The 19,427-nt window shown below is 48.8% G+C and overlaps 1 protein-coding gene across 1 annotated transcript in view; it reads right to left on the bottom strand.

Moving 5' to 3' along the window:
• The window catches only part of LOC139416981 (filamin-A-like), a 165,723-nt gene that overhangs the window by 94,401 nt on the left and 51,895 nt on the right, over nucleotides 1-19,427 (bottom strand). Inside the window, exons 9-13 of the mRNA XM_071166212.1 lie at nucleotides 17,878-18,015; nucleotides 17,369-17,495; nucleotides 12,283-12,419; nucleotides 11,271-11,467; nucleotides 9,576-9,689 (exon numbers count right to left, since the gene is read on the bottom strand). Of these exons, the coding sequence (XP_071022313.1) occupies nucleotides 9,576-9,689; nucleotides 11,271-11,467; nucleotides 12,283-12,419; nucleotides 17,369-17,495; nucleotides 17,878-18,015 (713 nt within the window). The remainder of the gene's footprint in view (nucleotides 1-9,575; nucleotides 9,690-11,270; nucleotides 11,468-12,282; nucleotides 12,420-17,368; nucleotides 17,496-17,877; nucleotides 18,016-19,427) is intronic.

Here is a 19,427-nt window from a genome sequence, read left to right as displayed (position 1 = left end):
TAGTAGGACAGCATGGAGTAGCTATAGTAGGACAGCATGGAGTAGCTATAGTAGGACAGAATGGAGTAGCTATAGTAGGACAGCATGAGTAGCTATAGTAGGACAGCATGGAGTAGCTGTAGTAGGACAGCATGGAGTAGCTATAGTAGGACAGTATGGAGTAGCTAGAGTAGGACAGCATGGAGTAGCTATAGTAGGACAGCATGGAGTAGCTATAGTAGGACAGCATGGAGTAGCTATAGTAGGACAGCATGGAGTAGCTTCAGTAGAACAGTATGGAGTAGCTATAGTAGGACAGAATGGAGTAGCTACAGTAGAACAGCATAGAGTAGCTATAGTAGGACAGCATGGATTAGCTATAGTAGAGCAGCATAGAGTAGCTATAGTAGGACAGCGTGTATCTAACCTGCTGTCCCAGTGTATCTAACCTGCTGTCCCAGTGTATCTAACCTGCTGTCCTGCTGTCCCAGTGTATCTAACCTGCTCTCCCAGTGTATCTAACCTGCTGTCCCAGTGTATCTAACCTGCTGTCCTGCTGTCCCAGTGTATCTAAACTGCTGTCCCAGTGTATCTAACCTGCTGTCCTGCTGTCCCAGTGTATCTAACCTGCTGTCCCAGTGTATCTAACCTGCTGTCCTGCTGTCCCAGTGTATCTAAACTGCTGTCCCAGTGTATCTAACCTGCTGTCCCAGTGTATCTAAACTGCTGTCCCAGTGTATCTAACCTGCTGTCCTGCTGTCCCAGTGTATCTAACCTGCTGTCCCAGTGTATCTAACCTGCTGTCCGAGTGTATCTAACCTGCTGTCCTGCTGTCCCAGTGTTTCTAACCTGCTGTCCCAGTGTATTTAACCTGCTGTCCCAGTGTATCTAACCTGCTGTCCCAGTGTATCTAACCTGCTGTCCTGCTGTCCCAGTGTATGTAACCTGCTGTCCTGCTGTCCCAGTGTATCTAACCTGCTGTCCTGCTGTCCCAGTGTATCTAACCTGCTGTCCTGCTGTCCCAGTGTATCTAACCTGCTGTCCTGCTGTCCCAGTGTATCTAACCTGCTGTCCTGCTGCCCCAGTGTATCTAACCTGCTGTCCCAGTGTATCTAACCTGCTGTCCCAGTGTATCTAACCTGCTGTCCTGCTGTCCCAGTGTATCTAACCAGCTGTCCCAGTGTGTCTAACCTGCTGTCCTGCTGTCCCAGTGTATCTAACCTGCTGTCCTGCTGTCCCAGTGTATCTAAACTGCTGTCCCAGTGTATCTAACCTGCTGTCCTGCTGTCCCAGTGTATCTAACCTGCTGTTCCAGTGTATCTAACCTGCTGTCCCAGTGTATCTAACCTGCTGTCCCAGTGTATCTAACCTGCTGTCCTGCTGTTCCAGTGTATCTAACCTGCTGTCCCAGTGTATCTAACCTGCTGTCCCAGTGTATCTAACCTGCTGTCCTGCTGTCCCAGTGTATCTAACCTGCTGTCCCAGTGTATCTAACCTGCCGTCCTGCTGTCCCAGTGTATCTAACCTGCCGTCCTGCTGTCCCAGTGTATCTAAACGGCTGTCCCAGTGTATCTAACCTGCTGTCCCAGTGTATCTAAACTGCTGTCCCAGTGTATCTAACCTGCTGTCCCAGTGTATCTAACCTGCTGTCTCAGTGTATCTAACCTGCTATCCTGCTGTCCCAGTGTATCTAACCTGCTGTCCTGCTGTCCCAGTGTATCTAAACTGCTGTTCCAGTGTATCTAACCTGCTGTCCCAGTGTATCTAAACTGCTGTCCTGCTGTCACAGTGTATCTAACCTGCTGTCCACGTGTTTCTAACCTGCTGTCCCAGTGTATCTAACCTGCTGTCCTGCTGTCCCAGTGTATCTAACCTGCTCTCCCAGTGTATCTAACCTGCTGTCCCAGTGTATCTAACCTGCTGTCCTGCTGTCCCAGAGTATCTAAACTGCTGTCCCAGTGTAGCTAACCTGCTGTCCTGCTGTCCCAGTGTATCTAAACTGCTGTCCCAGTGTATCTAACCTGCTGTCCCAGTGTATCTAAACTGCTGTCCTAGTGTATCTAACCTGCTGTCCCAGTGTATCTAACCTGCTGTCCGAGTGTATCTAACCTGCTGTCCTGCTGTCCCAGTGTTTCTAACCTGCTGTCCCAGTGTATTTAACCTGCTGTCCCAGTGTATCTAACCTGCTGTCCCAGTGTATCTAACCTGCTGTCCTGCTGTCCCAGTGTATCTAACCTGCTGTCCCAGTGTATCTAACCTGCTGTCCTGCTGTCCCAGTGTATCTAAACTGCCGTCCTGCTGTCCCAGTGTATCTAACCTGCTGTCCCAGTGTATCTAACCTGCTGTCCGAGTGTATCTAACCTGCTGTCCTGCTGTCCCAGTGTTTCTAACCTGCTGTCCCAGTGTATTTAACCTGCTGTCCCAGTGTATCTAACCTGCTGTCCCAGTGTATCTAACCTGCTGTCCTGCTGTCCCAGTGTATCTAACCTGCTGTCCAAGTGTTTCTAACCTGCTGTCCCAGTGAATCTAACCTGCTGTCCCAGTGTATCTAACCTGCTGTCCGAGTGTATCTAACTTGCCGTCCTGCTGTCCCAGTGTATCTAACCTGCTGTCCCAGTGTATCTAACCTGCTGTCCTGCTGTCCCAGTGTATCTAACCTGCCGTCCTGCTGTCCCAGTGTATCTAACCTGCTGTCCGAGTGTATCTAACTTGCTGTCCTGCTGTCCCAGTGTATCTAACCTGCTGTCCCAGTGTATCTAACCTGATGTCCCAGTGTATCTAACCTGCTGTCTCAGTGTATCTAACCTGCTTTCCTGCTGTCCCAGTGTATCTAACCTGCTGTCCCAGTTTATCTAACCTGCTGTCCCAGTGTATCTAACCTGCTGTCCTGCTGTCCCAGTGTATCTAACCTGCTGTCCCAGTGTATCTAACCTACGGTCCCAGTGTATCTAACCTGCTGTCCTGCTGTCCCAGTGTATCTAACCTGCTGTCCCAGTGTATCTAACCTGCTGTCCTAGTGTATCTAACCTGCTGTCCTGCTGTCCCAGTGTATCTAAACTGCTGACCCAGTGTATCTAACCTGCTGTCCTGCTGTCCCAGTGTATCTAACCTGCTGTCCCAGTGTATCTAACCTGCTGTCCTGCTGTCCCAGTGTATCTAAACTGCTGTCCCAGTGTATCTAACCTGCTGTCCCAGTGTATCTAAACTGCTGTCCCAGTGTATCTAACCTGCTGTCCCAGTGTATCTAACCTGCTGTCCCAGTGTATCTAACCTGCTGTCTCAGTGTATCTAAACTGCTGTCCCAGTGTATCTAATCCTGCTGTCCCAGTGTATCTAACCTGCTGTCCCAGTGTATCTAACCTGCTGTCCTGCTGTCCCAGTGTATCTAGCCTGCTGTCCCAGTGTATCTAACCTGCTGTCCCAGTGTATCTAACCTGCTGTCCTGCTGTCCCAGTGTTTCTAACCTGCTGTCCCAGTGTATCTAACCTGCTGTCCCAGTGTATCTAACCTGCTGTCCCAGTGTATCTAACCTGCTGTCCCAGTGTATCTAACCTGCTGTCCTGCTGTCCCAGTGTATCTAACCTGCTGTCCCAGTGTATCTAACCTGCTGTCCCAGTGTATCTAACCTGCTGTCTCGGTGTATCTAACCTGCTTTCCTGCTGTCCCAGTGTATCTAACCTGCTGTCCCAGTGTATCTAACCTGCTGTCCCAGTGTGTCTAACCTGCTGTCCTGCTGTCCCAGTGTATCTAACCTGCTGTCCCAGTGTATCTAAACTACGGTCCCAGTGTATCTAAACTGCTGTCCTGCTGTCACAGTGTATCTAACCTGCTGTCCCAGTGTATCTAACCTGCTGTCCTGCTGTCCCAGTGTATCTAACCTGCTGTCCCAGTGTATCTAACCTGCTGTCCCAGTGTATCTAACCTGCTGTCTCGGTGTATCTAACCTGCTTTCCTGCTGTCCCAGTGTATCTAAACTGCTGTCCCAGTGTATCTAACCTGCTGTCCCAGTGTATCTAAACTGCTGTCCCAGTGTATCTAACCTGCTGTCCTGCTGTCACAGTGTATCTAACCTGCTGTCCCAGTGTTTCTAACCTGCTGTCCCAGTGTATCTAACCTGCTGTCCTGCTATCCCAGTGTATCTAACCTGCTGTCCCAGTGTATCTAACCTGCTGTCCTAGTGTATCTAACCTGCTGTCCTGCTGTCCCAGTGTATCTAACCTGCTGTCCAAGTGTTTCTAACCTGCTGTCCCAGTGAATCTAACCTGCTGTCCCAGTGTATCTAACCTGCTGTCCGAGTGTATCTAACTTGCTGTCCTGCTGTCCCAGTGTATCTAACCTGCTGTCCCAGTGTATCTAACCTGCTGTCCTGCTGTCCCAGTGTATCTAACCTGCTGTCCCAGTGTATCTAACCTGCTGTCCTGCTGTCCCAGTGTATCTAACCTGCTGTCCCAGTGTATCTAACCTGCTGTCCTGCTGTCCCAGTGTATCTAAACTGCTGTCCCAGTGTATCTAACCTGCTGACCCAGTGTATCTAAACTGCTGTCCCAGTGTATCTAACCTGCTGTCCTGCTGTCCCAGTGTATCTAACCTGCTGTCCCAGTGTATCTAACCTGCTGTCTCAGTGTATCTAAACTGCTGTCCCAGTGTATCTAACCTGCTGTCCCAGTGTATCTAACCTGCTGTCCCAGTGTATCTAACCTCCTGTCCTGCTGTCCCAGTGTATCTAACCTGCTGTCCCAGTGTATCTAACCTGCTGTCCCAGTGTATCTAACCTGCTGTCCTGCTGTCCCAGTGTTTCTAACCTGCTGTCCCAGTGTATCTAACCTGCTGTCCCAGTGTATCTAACCTGCTGTCCCAGTGTATCTAACCTGCTGTCCCAGTGTATCTAACCTGCTGTCCTGCTGTCCCAGTGTATCTAACCTGCTGTCCCAGTGTATCTAACCTGCTGTCCCAGTGTATCTAACCTGCTGTCTCGGTGTATCTAACCTGCTTTCCTGCTGTCCCAGTGTATCTAACCTGCTGTCCCAGTGTATCTAACCTGCTGTCCCAGTGTGTCTAACCTGCTGTCCTGCTGTCCCAGTGTATCTAACCTGCTGTCCCAGTGTATCTAACCTACGGTCCCAGTGTATCTAAACTGCTGTCCTGCTGTCACAGTGTATCTAACCTGCTGTCCCAGTGTTTCTAACCTGCTGTCCCAGTGTATATAACCTGCTGTCCTGCTATCCCAGTGTATCTAACCTGCTGTCCCAGTGTATCTAACCTGCTGTCCTAGTGTATCTAACCTGCTGTCCTGCTGTCCCAGTGTATCTAAACTGCTGTCCCAGTGTATCTAACCTGCTGTCCTGCTGTCCCAGTGTATCAAACCTGCTGTCCCAGTGTATCTAACCTGCTGTCCTGCTGTCCCAGTGTATCTAAACTGCTGTCCCAGTGTATCTAACCTGCTGTCCCAGTGTATCTAAACTGCTGTCCCAGTGTATCTAACCTGCTGTCCTGCTGTCACAGTGTATCTAACCTGCTGTCCCAGTGTATCTAACCTGCTGTCTCAGTGTATCTAAACTGCTGTCCCAGTGTATCTAACCTGCTGTCCCAGTGTATCTAACCTGCTGTCCCAGTGTATCTAAGCTGCTGTCCTGCTGTCCCAGTGTATCTAACTTGCTGTCCCAGTGTATCTAACCTGCTGTCCCAGTGTATCTAACCTGCTGTCCTGCTGTCCCAGTGTATCTAACCTGCTGTCCCAGTGTATCTAACCTGCTGTCCTGCTGTCCCAGTGTTTCTAACCTGCTGTCCTGCTGTCCCAGTGTGTCTAACCTGCTGTCCTGCTGTCCCAGTGTGTCTAACCTGCTGTCCTGCTGTCCCAGTGTATCTAACCTGCTGTCCTAGTGTATCTAACCTGCTGTCCTGCTGTCCCAGTGTATCTAAACTGCTGTCCCAGTGTATCTAACCTGCTGTCCTGCTGTCCCAGTGTATCTAACCTGCTGTCCCAGTGTATCTAACCTGCTGTCCTGCTGTCCCAGTGTATCTAAACTGCTGTCCCAGTGTATCTAACCTGCTGTCCCAGTGTATCTAACCTGCTGTCCCAGTGTATCTAACCTGCTGTCCTGCTGTCCCAGTGTATCTAACCTGCTGTCCCAGTGTATCTAACCTGCTGTCTCAGTGTATCTAAACTGCTGTCCCAGTGTATCTAACCTGCTGTCCCAGTGTATCTAACCTGCTGTCCCAGTGTATCTAACCTGCTGTCCTGCTGTCCCAGTGTATCTAACCTGCTGTCCCAGTGTATCTAACCTGCTGTCCTGCTGTCCCAGTGTATCTAACCTGCTGTCCCAGTGTATCTAACCTGCTGTCCTGCTGTCCCAGTGTATCTAACCTGCTGTCCCAGTGTATCTTAACTGCTGTCCCAGTGTATCTAACCTGCTGTCCTGCTGTCCCAGTGTATCTAACCTGCTGTCCCAGTGTATCTAACCTGCTGTCCTGCTGTCCCAGTGTATCTAACCTGCTGTCCCAGTGTATCTAACCTGCTGTCCTGCTGTCCCAGTGTATCTAAACTGCTGTCCCAGTGTATCTAACCTGCTGTCCCAGTGTATCTAAACTGCTGTCCCAGTGTATCTAACCTGCTGTCCTGCTGTCCCAGTGTATCTAACCTGCTGTCCCAGTGTATCTAACCTGCTCTCCTGCTGTCCCAGTGTTTCTAACCTGCTGTCCTGCTATCCTAAGTGTTTCTAACCTGCTGTCCTGCTGTCCCAGTGTATCTAACCTGCTGTCCCAGTGTATCTAACCTGCTGTCCCAGTGTATCTAACCTGCTGTCCCAGTGTATCTAACCTGCTGTCCTGCTGTCCCAGTGTATCTAAACTGCTGTCCCAGTGTATCTAACCTGCTGTCCCAGTGTATCTAAACTGCTGTCCCAGTGTATCTAACCTGCTGTCCCAGTGTATCTAACCTGCTGTCCCAGTGTATCTAACCTGCTGTCCCAGTGTATCTAACCTGCTGTCCTGCTGTCCCAGTGTATCTAACCTGCTGTCCCAGTGTATCTAACCTGCTGTCCTGCTGTCCCAGTGTATCTAACCTGCTGTCCCAGTGTATCTAACCTGCTGTCCTGCTGTCCCAGTGTATCTAACCTGCTGTCCCAGTGTATCTTAACTGCTGTCCCAGTGTATCTAACCTGCTGTCCTGCTGTCCCAGTGTATCTAACCTGCTGTCCCAGTGTATCTAACCTGCTGTCCTGCTGTCCCAGTGTATCTAACCTGCTGTCCCAGTGTATCTAACCTGCTGTCCTGCTGTCCCAGTGTATCTAAACTGCTGTCCCAGTGTATCTAACCTGCTGTCCCAGTGTATCTAAACTGCTGTCCCAGTGTATCTAACCTGCTGTCCCAGTGTATCTAACCTGCTGTCCCAGTGTATCTAACCTGCTGTCCCAGTGTATCTAACCTGCTGTCCTGCTGTCCCAGTGTATCTAACCTGCTGTCCCAGTGTATCTAACCTGCTGTCCTGCTGTCCCAGTGTATCTAACCTGCTGTCCCAGTGTATCTAACCTGCTGTCCTGCTGTCCCAGTGTATCTAACCTGCTGTCCCAGTGTATCTTAACTGCTGTCCCAGTGTATCTAACCTGCTGTCCTGCTGTCCCAGTGTATCTAACCTGCTGTCCCAGTGTATCTAACCTGCTGTCCTGCTGTCCCAGTGTATCTAACCTGCTGTCCCAGTGTATCTAACCTGCTGTCCTGCTGTCCCAGTGTATCTAAACTGCTGTCCCAGTGTATCTAACCTGCTGTCCCAGTGTATCTAAACTGCTGTCCCAGTGTATCTAACCTGCTGTCCTGCTGTCCCAGTGTATCTAACCTGCTGTCCCAGTGTATCTAACCTGCTCTCCTGCTGTCCCAGTGTTTCTAACCTGCTGTCCTGCTATCCTAAGTGTTTCTAACCTGCTGTCCTGCTGTCCCAGTGTATCTAACCTGCTGTCCCAGTGTATCTAACCTGCTGTCCCAGTGTATCTAACCTGCTGTCCTGCTGTCCCAGTGTATCTAACCTGCTGTCCCAGTGTATCTAACCTGCTGTCCCAGTGTATCTAACCTGCTGTCCCAGTGTAACTAACCTCCTGTCCTGCTGTCCCAGTGTATCTAAACTGCTGTCCCATTGTATCTAACCTGCTGTCCCAGTGTATCTAACCTGCTGTCCCAATTTACCAATTGCCAACTGAAAATATGTTTTTGGCTCAGTGCACACAAATGGTTGTGTCATGCCTCCTCTGAATAGGATATCAACATTTCTCCTTTTTGTGTAATTAGGAAACATCTTGAGGATCTCTTCAATGTATCAAATACAAATGAAAGGTGTATTGTCACTCCGGACAGGTGAGATATGTTGTTCCCTGATCCCCGCGCATACGGACCAGGTACATACCCACCATCGTCATCATCAAATGGAAATGTTATTTGTCACATACACCGGACAGGTGCAGTGAAAGGTGTCGTGTTACAGGGTCAGCCATAGTAGTACGGCGCCCCTGGAGCAAATCAGGTTTAAGTGCCTTGCTGAAGGGCACATCGACAGACGTTTCACCTTGTCAGCTCGAGCATTCGAACCAGCGACTTTCCAGATGTTCGAAATAGGATATTATAGAAGACAGAAACGCATGAAGTGTAACCCTAATATAGTGTCCCACGTGTTCTGAATTCACCCAATAACCCTAATATAGTGTCCCACTTGTTCTGAATTCTGAATTCACCCTAATAACCCTAATATAGTGTCCCACTTGTTCTGAATTCACCCTAATAACCCTAATATAGTGTCCCACTTGTTCTGAATTCACCCTAATAACCCTAATATAGTGTCCCACTTGTTCTGAATTCACCCTAATAACCCTAATATAGTGTCCCACTTGTTCTGAATTCACCCTAATAATCCTAATATAGTGTCCCACTTGTTCTGAATTCACCCTAATAACCCTAATATAGTGTCCCTCTTGTTCTGAATTCACCCTAATAACCCTAATATAGTGTCCCTCTTGTTCTGAATTCACCCTAATAACCCTAATATAGTGTCCCTCTTGTTCTGAATTCACCCTAATAACTCTAATATAGTGTCCCACTTGTTCTGAATTCACCCTAATAACCCTAATATAGTGTCCCACGTGTTCTGAATTCACCCTAATTACCCTAATATAGTGTCCCACTTGTTCTGAATTCATCCTAATAACCCTAATATAGTGTCCCACTTGTTCTGAATTCACCCTAATAACCCTAATATAGTGTCCCACTTGTTCTGAATTCACCCTAATAACCCTAATATAGTGTCCCACTTGTTCTGAATTCACCCTAATAACCCTAATATAGTGTCCCACTTGTTCTGAATTCACCCTAATAACCCTAATATAGTGTCCCACTTGTTCTGAATTCACCCTAATAACCCTAATATAGTGTCCCACTTGTTCTGAATTCACCCTAATAACCCTAATATAGTGTCCCTCTTGTTCTGAATTCACCTTAATATCCCAAACCCTAATATATGTCCAGTATAAATTTGACAGAGTACTCAGGATCATAATTTCAGTTTGCGCGGAGAATGTAAGGTATACATTAAGCTTGCGGCTACTTGGCACACGTACCTGTGCCAGGATCTTGAGAGGGGCTTTGCCTCCTAGTTTGGCGTCGACGGTGAACTCAGTCCGTTTCCCCACAGCTAGACCACTACTCTGTAGGCCTGGACCATACACGTTCACCTACACACACACACACACACACACGCACACACACACACAAACACACACACACACGCGCACACACACACACACACACACACATCATTAAACACAATCAGAGGGTTACCAGTTCCAATCCCGGGTCTGACAGGGAAAATCTGGTGGGATTTGTCAGAAAAAGAATGACTGCTGGTGTCAAATCATAGATGCCCTGGAGCAAGGCACCTCTACCACTGCTCCAGGGAGCAAGGCACCTCTACCACTGCTACAGGGAGCAAGGCACCTCTACCACTGCTCCAGGGAGCAAGGCACCTCTACCACTGCTCCAGGGAGCAAGGCACCTCTACCACTGCTACAGGGAGCAAGGCACCTCTACCACTGCTACAGGGAGCAAGGCACCTCTACCACTGCTACAGGGAGCAAGGCACCTCTACCACTGCTACAGGGAGCAAGGCACCTCTACCACTGCTACAGGGAGCAAGGCACCTCTACCACTGCTACAGGGAGCAAGGCACCTCTACCACTGCTACAGGGAGCAAGGCACCTCTAACACTGCTACAGGGAGCAAGGCACCTCTACCACTGCTACAGGGAGCTACACTGTTGCTCACCATGTTTCAACCGTATCATGGACAACAAAGTAATCTACACACACACGTACCTTATCAGGGTAGAGGTCCTTGTTTACAGCAGCAGTGATTTAACATACCTTATCAGGGTAGAGGTCCTTGTTTAGAGCAGTGATTTAACATACCTTATTAGGGTAGTAGTCCTTGTTTAGAGCAGCAGTGATTTAACATACCTTATCAGGGTAGAGATCCTTGTTTAGAGCAGTGATTTAAAATACCTTATCAGGGTAGAAGTCATTGTTTAGAGCAGCAGTGATTTAACATACAGTGCCTTGCGAAAGTATTCGGCCCCCTTGAACTTTGCGACCTTTTGCCACATTTCAGGCTTCAAACATAAAGATATAAAACTGTATTTTTTTGTGAAGAATCAACAACAAGTGGGACACAATCATGAAGTGGAACGACATTTATTGGATATTTCAAACTTTTTTAACAAATCAAAAACTGAAAAATTGGGCGTGCAAAATCATTCAGCCCCTTTACTTTCAGTGCAGCAAACTCTCTCCAGAAGTTCAGTGAGGATCTTTGAATGATCCAATGTTGACCTAAATGACTAATGATGATAAATACAATCCACCTGTGTGTAATCAAGTCTCCGTATGAATGCACCTGCACTGTGATAGTCTCAGAGGTCCGTTAAAAGCGCAGAGAGCATCATGAAGAACAAGGAACACACCAGGCAGGTCCGAGATACTGTTGTGAAGAAGTTTAAAGCCGGATTTGGATACAAAAAGATTTCCCAAGCTTTAAACATCCCAAGGAGCACTGTGCAAGCGATAATATTGAAATGGAAGGAGTATCAGACCAAGTATTAGACCAGTGATTTAACATACCTTATCAGGGTAGTAGTCCTTGTTTAGAGCAGCAGTGATTTAACATAGCTTATCAGGGTTGAAGTCCTTGTTTAGAGCAGCAGTGATTTAACATACCTTATCAGGGTAGAGGTCCTTGTTTAGAGCAGTGATTTAACATACCTTATCAGGGTAGAAGTCCTTGTTCGGAGCAGCAGTGATTTCAGCCATGAAGGGAGAGTGCTGGATGTCCTCGTTGTTACAGAGCACATGCACCGCATACTCTCCTGCTTCCATTGGCCAGTACCGCACGTCAGATGACCCGTCGCCCTTATCATCACACTCGACCTTCGCCTGGGACGGACCCTCCACCGAGAAACCTGGACACACACACCTTCTGATCAGGACACACACCTTCTGATCAGGACACACACCTTCTGATCAGGACACACACCTTCTGATCAGGACACACACCTTCTAATCAGAACACACACCTTCTGATCAGGACACACACCTTCTGATCAGAACACACACCTTCTGATCAGAACACACACACACACCTTCTGATCAGAACACACACACACACCTTCTGATCAGTACACACACCTTCTGATCAGAACACACACCTTCTGATCAGAACACACACGCCTTCTGATCAAGACACACACCTTCTGATCAGGACACACGCCTTCTGATCAGAACACACACCTTCTGATCAGAACACACACCTTCTGATCAGAACACACACACACACCTTCTGATCAGGACACACACCTTCTGATCAGAATACACACCTTCTGATCAGAACACACACACACACACACCTTCTGATCAGAACACACACCTTCTGATCAGAACACACACACACACACCTTCTGATCAGGACACACACCTTCTGATCAGAACACACACACACACCTTCTGATCAGGACACACACCTTCTGATCAGGACACATACCTTCTGATCAGAACACACACATTCTGATCAGAACACACACACACCTTCTGATCAGAACACACACCTTCTGATCAGGACACACACCTTCTGATCAGGACACACACCTTCTGATCAGGACACACACCTTCTGATCAGGACACACACCTTCTGATCAGAACACACACACACACCTTCTGATCAGGACACACACCTTCTGACCAGGACACACAGGGTCTGTGTGTGTGTGTGTGTACTTACCCAGTGTTCCCACATTGTCTCCGACGGCCTCGACCACGAAGTCGGCAGATTTACCCATAATGCCGGTCTCCAGGCCAGGCCCCCAGGCACGCACATTCTGTGGCCCTGCCTCCGAACCAATCTTCACCTCCAACGGGCTACAACCCGGAAGTGACATCATCAGTCAGCGACAGCATTACAGCATCATCAGTCAGCGACAGCATTACAGCATCATCAGTCAGCGACAGCATTACAGCATCATCAGTCAGCGACAGCATTACAGCATCATCAGTCAGCGACAGCATTACAGCATCATCAGTCAGCGACAGCATTACAGCATCATCAGTCAGCGACAGCATTACAGCCTCATCAGTCAGCGACAGCATTACAGCATCATCAGTCAGCGACAGCATTACAGCATCATCAGTCAGCGACAGAATTACAGCATCATCAGTCAGCGACAGCATTACAGCATCATCAGTCAGCGACAGCATTACAGCATCATCAGTCAGCGACAGCATTACAGCATCATCAGTCAGCGACAGCATTACAGCATCATCAGTCAGCGACAGCATTACAGCATCATCAGTCAGCGACATCATTACAGCATCATCAGTCAGCGACAGCATTACAGCATCATCAGTCAGCGACAGAATTACAGCATCATCAGTCAGCGACAGCATTACAGCATCATCAGTCAGCGACAACATTACAGCATCATCAGTCAGCGACAGTATTACAGCATCATCAGTCAGTGACAGCATTACAGCATCATCAGTCAGCGACAGCATTACAGCATCATCAGTCAGCGACAGCATTACAGAATGAACTGACTTAGTTGAATGAACTACCTTAGTTGAATGAACTACCTTAGTTGAATGAACTGACTTAGTTGAATGAACTACCTTAGTTGAATGAACTACCCCAGTTGAATGAACTACCTTAGTTGAATGAACTACCTTAGTTGAATGAACTACCTTAGTTGAATGAACTACCTTAGTTGAATGAACTGACTTAGTTGAATGAACTACCTTAGTTGAATGAACTGACTTAGTTGAATGAACTACCTTAGTTGAATGAACTGACTTAGTTGAATGAACTACCTTAGTTGAATGAACTGACTTAGTTGAATGAACTACCTTAGTTGAATGAACTACCCCAGTTGAATGAACTACCTTAGTTGAATGAACTACCTTAGTTGAATGAAAAACCTTAGTTGAATTAACTGACTTAGTTGAATGAACTACCTTAGTTGAATGAACTGACTTAGTTGAATGAACTACCTTAGTTGAATGAACTACCTTAGTTGAATGAACTGACTTAGTTGAATGAACTGACTTAGTTGAATGAACTGACTTAGTTGAATGAACTGACTTAGTTGAATGAACTACCTTAGTTGAATGAACTGACTTAGTTGAATGAACTGACTTAGTTGAATGAACTGACTTAGTTGAATGAACTGACTTAGTTGTTCTGGATAAGAGACAGGTAAATTACTGTATAATGTAAAGTGACAAGAAAAAGTATGTGAACCCTTTGGAATTACCTGGACTTCTAATACAATAATGTGTGTTTTATTAGTTTAAGCAGACAGTGTTCGTCTGTTGTTGTGACTTAGATGAAGATGAAGTTACCTGGGGGGATGTGTGTTACCTGGTGGGATGTGTTACCTGGGGGGATGAGTGTTACCTGGGGGGATCTGTGTTACCTGGTGGATGTGTGTTACCTGGGGGGATATGTGTTACCTGGGGGGATGTGTGTTACCTGGGGGGATCTGTGTTACCTGGGGGGATCTGTGTTACCTGGGGGGATGAGTGTTACCTGGGGGGATCTGTGTTACCTGGGGGGATGTGTGTTACCTGGGGGGATCTGTGTTACCTGGGGGGATGTGTGTTACCTGGGGGGATGTGTGTTACCTGGGGAGGATGTGTGTTACCTGGGGAGGATGTGTGTTACCTGGGGGGATCTGTGTTACCTGGGGGGATGTGTGTTACCTGGGGGGATGTGTGTTACCTGGGGAGGATGGGTGTTACCTGGGGGGATCTGTGTTACCTGGGGGGATGTGTTCTGTGTGTTACCTGGGGAGGATGTGTGGTACCTGGGGGGATGTGTGTTACCTGGGGGGATGTGTGTTACCTGGGGGGGGTGTGTTCTGTGTGTTACCTGGGGGGATCTGTGTTACCTGGGGGGATCTGTGTTACCTGGGGGGATCTGTGTTACCTGGGGGGATGTGTGTTACCTGGGGGGATCTGTGTTACCTGGGGGGATGTGTGTTACCTGGGGGGATCTGTGTTACCTGGGGGGATGTGTGTTACCTGGGGGGATGTGTGTTACCTGGGGAGGATGTGTGTTACCTGGGGAGGATGTGTGTTACCTGGGGGGATCTGTGTTACCTGGGGGGATGTGTGTTACCTGGGGGGATGTGTGTTACCTGGGGAGGATGTGTGTTACCTGGGGGGATCTGTGTTACCTGGGGGGATGTGTTCTGTGTGTTACCTGGGGAGGATGTGTGGTACCTGGGGGGATGTGTGTTACCTGGGGGGATGTGTGTTACCTGGGGGGGGGGTGTTCTGTGTGTTACCTGGGGGGATCTGTGTTACCTGGGGGGATGTGTTCTGTGTGTTACCTGGGGAGGATGCGTGGTACCTGGTGGGATGTGTGTTACCTGGGGGGATCTGTGTTACCTGGGGGGATGTGTTCTGTGTGTTACCTGGGGAGGATGTGTGGTACCTGGGGGGATGTGTGTTACCTGGGGGGATGTGTGTTACCTGGGGGGGGTGTGTTCTGTGTGTTACCTGGGGGGATCTGTGTTACCTGGGGGGATCTGTGTTACCTGGGGGGATCTGTGTTACCTGGGGGGATGTGTGTTACCTGGGGGGATCTGTGTTACCTGGGGGGATGTGTGTTACCTGGGGGGATCTGTGTTACCTGGGGGGATGTGTGTTACCTGGGGGGATGTGTGTTACCTGGGGAGGATGTGTGTTACCTGGGGAGGATGTGTGTTACCTGGGGGGATCTGTGTTACCTGGGGGGATGTGTGTTACCTGGGGGGATGTGTGTTACCTGGGGAGGATGTGTGTTACCTGGGGGGATCTGTGTTACCTGGGGGGATGTGTTCTGTGTGTTACCTGGGGAGGATGTGTGGTACCTGGGGGGATGTGTGTTACCTGGGGGGATGTGTGTTACCTGGGGGGGGGGTGTTCTGTGTTTTACCTGGGGGGATCTGTGTTACCTGGGGGGATGTGTTCTGTGTGTTACCTGGGGAGGATGCGTGGTACCTGGTGGGATGTGTGTTACCTGGGGGGATCTGTGTTACCTGGGGGGATGTGTTCTGTGTGTTACCTGGGGGGGAGGTGTGGTACCTGGGGGGATGTGTGTTACCTGGGGGGATGTGTGTTACCTGGGGGGGGTGTGTTCTGTGTGTTACCTGGGGGGATCTGTGTTACCTGGGGGGATGTGTTCTGTGTGTTACCTGGGGAGGATGCGTGGTACCTGGTGGGATGTGTGTTACCTGGGGGGATCTGTGTTACCTGGGGGGATGTGTTCTGTGTGTTACCTGGGGGGGATGTGTGTTACCTGGGGGGGATGTGTTCTGTGTGTTACCTGGGGGGATCTGTGTTACCTGGGGGGATGTGTTCTGTGTGTTACCTGGGGAGGATGCGTGGTACCTGGTGGGATGTGTGTTACCTGGGGGGGATGTGTGTTACCTGGGGGGGATGTGTTCTGTGTGTTACCTGGGGAGGATGTGTGTTACCTGGGGGGGATGTGTGTTACCTGGGGGGATGTGTTCTGTGTGTTACCTGGGGGGATGTGTGTTACCTGGGGGGATCTGTGTTACCTGGGGGGATGTGTTCTGTGTGTTACCTGGGGGGATGTGTGTTACCTGGGGGGGATGTGTGTTACCTGGGGGGGATGTGTTCTGTGTGTTACCTGGGGAGGATGTGTGTTACCTGGGGGGGATGTGTGTTACCTGGGGGGGATGTGTTCTGTGTGTTACCTGGGGGGATGTGTTACCTGGGGGGATGTGTGTTACCTGGGGGGGGGGGGGCTTGTTACCTGTGTGGATGTGTGTTACCTGTCGGGATGTTTTGTGTGTGTTACCTGGGGGGACGTGTGTTACCTGGGGGATGTGTGTGATACCTGGGGGGACGTGTGTTACCTGGGGGATGTGTTGTGTGTGATACCTGGGGGGGACGTGTGTTACTTGGGGGATGTATTGTGTGTGATACCTGGGGGGACGTGTGTTACCTGGGGGATGTATTGTGTGTGATACCTGGGGGGACGTGTGTTACCTGGGGGATGTGTTGTGTGTGATACCTGCTGAGGACGTGTGTTACCTTGGGAAGTATTGTGTGTGATACCTGGGGGGACGTGTGTTACCTGGGGGATGTGTTGTGTGTGATACCTGGGGGGACGTGTGTTACTTGGGGGATGTATTGTGTGTGATACCTGGGGGGACGTGTGTTACCTGGGGGATGTATTGTGTGTGATACCTGGGGGGACGTGTGTTACCTGGGGGATGTATTGTGTGTGATACCTGGGGGGACGTGTGTTACCTGGGGGATGTATTGTGTGTGATACCTGGGGGGACGTGTGTTACCTGGGGGATGTGTTGTGTGTGATACCTGCTGAGGACGTGTGTTACCTTGGGAAGTATTGTGTGTGATACCTGGGGGGACGTGTGTTACCTGGGGGATGTGTTGTGTGTGATACCTGGGGGGACGTGTGTTACTTGGGGGATGTATTGTGTGTGATACCTGGGGGGACGTGTGTTACCTGGGGGATGTATTGTGTGTGATACCTGGGGGGGACGTGTGTTACCTGGGGGATGTATTGTGTGTGATACCTGGGGGGACGTGTGTTACCTGGGGGATGTGTGTGATACCTGGGGGGACGTGTGTTACCTGGGGGATGTATTGTGTGTGATACCTGGGGGGGACGTGTGTTACTTGGGGGATGTATTGTGTGTGATACCTGGGGGGACGTGTGTTACCTGGGGGATGTGTTGTGTGTGATACCTGGGGGGGACGTGTGTTACTTGGGGGATGTATTGTGTGTGATACCTGGGGGGACGTGTGTTACCTGGGGGATGTATTGTGTGTGTTACCTGCTGAGGATGTGTTGTCCTCCCCAGGTTATCGTTATACTGTATGTACCGGGGGTGGTGGGGTAGTACTCAAACCCAAACACTCCATCTCCAACATCCTTCCTCTTACATGGCTCCTCCAGGCCCTCTGCACACACACAGAGAGAGAGAGAGAGAGAGAGAGAGAGAGAGAGAGAGAGAGAGAGAGAGAGAGAGAGAGATCTTTCAATGTTTGCAGAGCTGTTAGGTAAAAGCAATATGGTGGAAACTTTACCACTACACCGTGTATATCTATCCAGACCCTTCAGATCTGAACACAAGTAGTGTAAACAGCAAAAAGACTGTGGGTAATGTAGTTTCTAAAGCAAAGAGACTGCTGGGTAGTGTAGTTTATAAAACAGAGAGCCTGCTGTACAGTGTCATTTATAAAACAGAGAGGCTGCTGGGTAGTGTAGTTTATAAAACAGAGAGGCTGCTGGGTAGTGTAGTTTATTAAATATATAGGCTGCTGGGTAGTGGAGTAGACTCACTGGAGCCCTTGATGGTGACTTTGAGTTCTCCAGTCCCAGCTCCTTTAGTGAAGACTCTGAAGTCAGCTGTCTCTTTCACCCTGAGGCCTTTAGGCTGGAGACCACGCCCCTTAGCCCGAACCAGGCTGGGGTTACAAGCTGGAGAAGGGGTGGGCGGTGGGGGGGTTTAGAGTTTAATACATAGAATTGAACACATAGTTTGAATAGAAACTGAAGGATGAGGACAACTGCCAGGAGATCGAGAGAGAGATGCAGAGAGAGAGACAGAGAGAGAGAGAGACGCAGAGAGAGAGACCAAGAACAAGACAGAGAGAGAAAGAGAGAGAGAGAGAGAGAGAGAGGAGTAAACATAGCATTGCCTCCTTTATCTGTCCTTATTTGTAACTTTATGTCCTTCTCCTCTCCTCCCATTCTTCTCCTCTCCTACCATTCTTCTCCCCTCCTCCCATTCTTCTCCTCTCATCCTCCCTTCCCTCGCATGTCCTCAGGAAGCAGAACGCTTAATTAAATAAGGCCCCGCTTAATTATTGTCACACACCACAATGGGGTGCAATGTCTGTGTGTTTTGTGTGTATGTGTGTGTTTTGAGCAAGATGACACACCAGTCTGAGAGAGGATGAGTCACAAGGAATGGTATAAGACACAGAGAGAGAGAGAGAGAGAGAGAGAGAGAGAGAGAGAGACAGAGAGAGAGAGAGAGAGAGAGAGAGAGAGAGAGAGAGAGAGAGAGAGAGAGAGAGAGAGAGAGAGAGTCTAGTTCCCAAGAGCGATCCCATGAAGTGAGGACAGTAAAAGGAAGAAGCTGCTCCCGAGAGAGAAGAGATACCATCCCTCCGTCTTTCTAGAAAGAGAGAGGGAGAGAGAGATCAGAGTAGAGAGAGAGAGAGATCAGAGTAGAGAGAGAGAGAAAGAGAGATAGCAGGGGGAGAGACAGAGAGAGTGAGAAGAGACCAGGGAACACAGAATCATCCAGAGAGAAAGAGCAAGTGAATGAACAGTCAGACAGGAGAAAGGAGGAGAGGGAGAGAACATAACAAACAGACAGAAAAGTTGTGTAAACACCAGAAACGGAAACACTAGTAACAGAAACACGAGAAACAGAAACACTAGAAACAGAAACACTAGAAACGGAAACACTAGAAACAGAAACAGAAACAATAGTAACAGAAACACTAGAGAGAAACAGAAACAATAGTAACAGAAACACGAGAAACAGAAACACTAGAGACATAAACACTAGAAACAGAAACACTAGAAACAGAAACACTAGAGTCAGAAACAGAAACAATAGTAACAGAAACACTAGAGAGAGAAACAGAAACAATAGTAACAGAAACACTAGAGTCAGAAACAGAAACAATAGTAACAGAAACACTAGAGAAAGAAACAGAAACAATAGTAACAGAAACACGAGAAACAGAAACACTAGAAACAGAAACACTAGAAACAGAAACACTAGAGTCAGAAACAGAAACAATAGTAACAGAAACACTAGAGAGAGAAACAGAAACAATAGTAACAGAAACACGAGAAACAGAAACACTAGAAAC

This window comes from Oncorhynchus clarkii, chromosome 9 (assembly GCF_045791955.1).
Source record: "Oncorhynchus clarkii lewisi isolate Uvic-CL-2024 chromosome 9, UVic_Ocla_1.0, whole genome shotgun sequence".
NCBI classification, from domain to species: Eukaryota; Metazoa; Chordata; class Actinopteri; order Salmoniformes; family Salmonidae; genus Oncorhynchus; species Oncorhynchus clarkii.
This window is presented reverse-complemented; position numbering and strand designations above follow the sequence as displayed.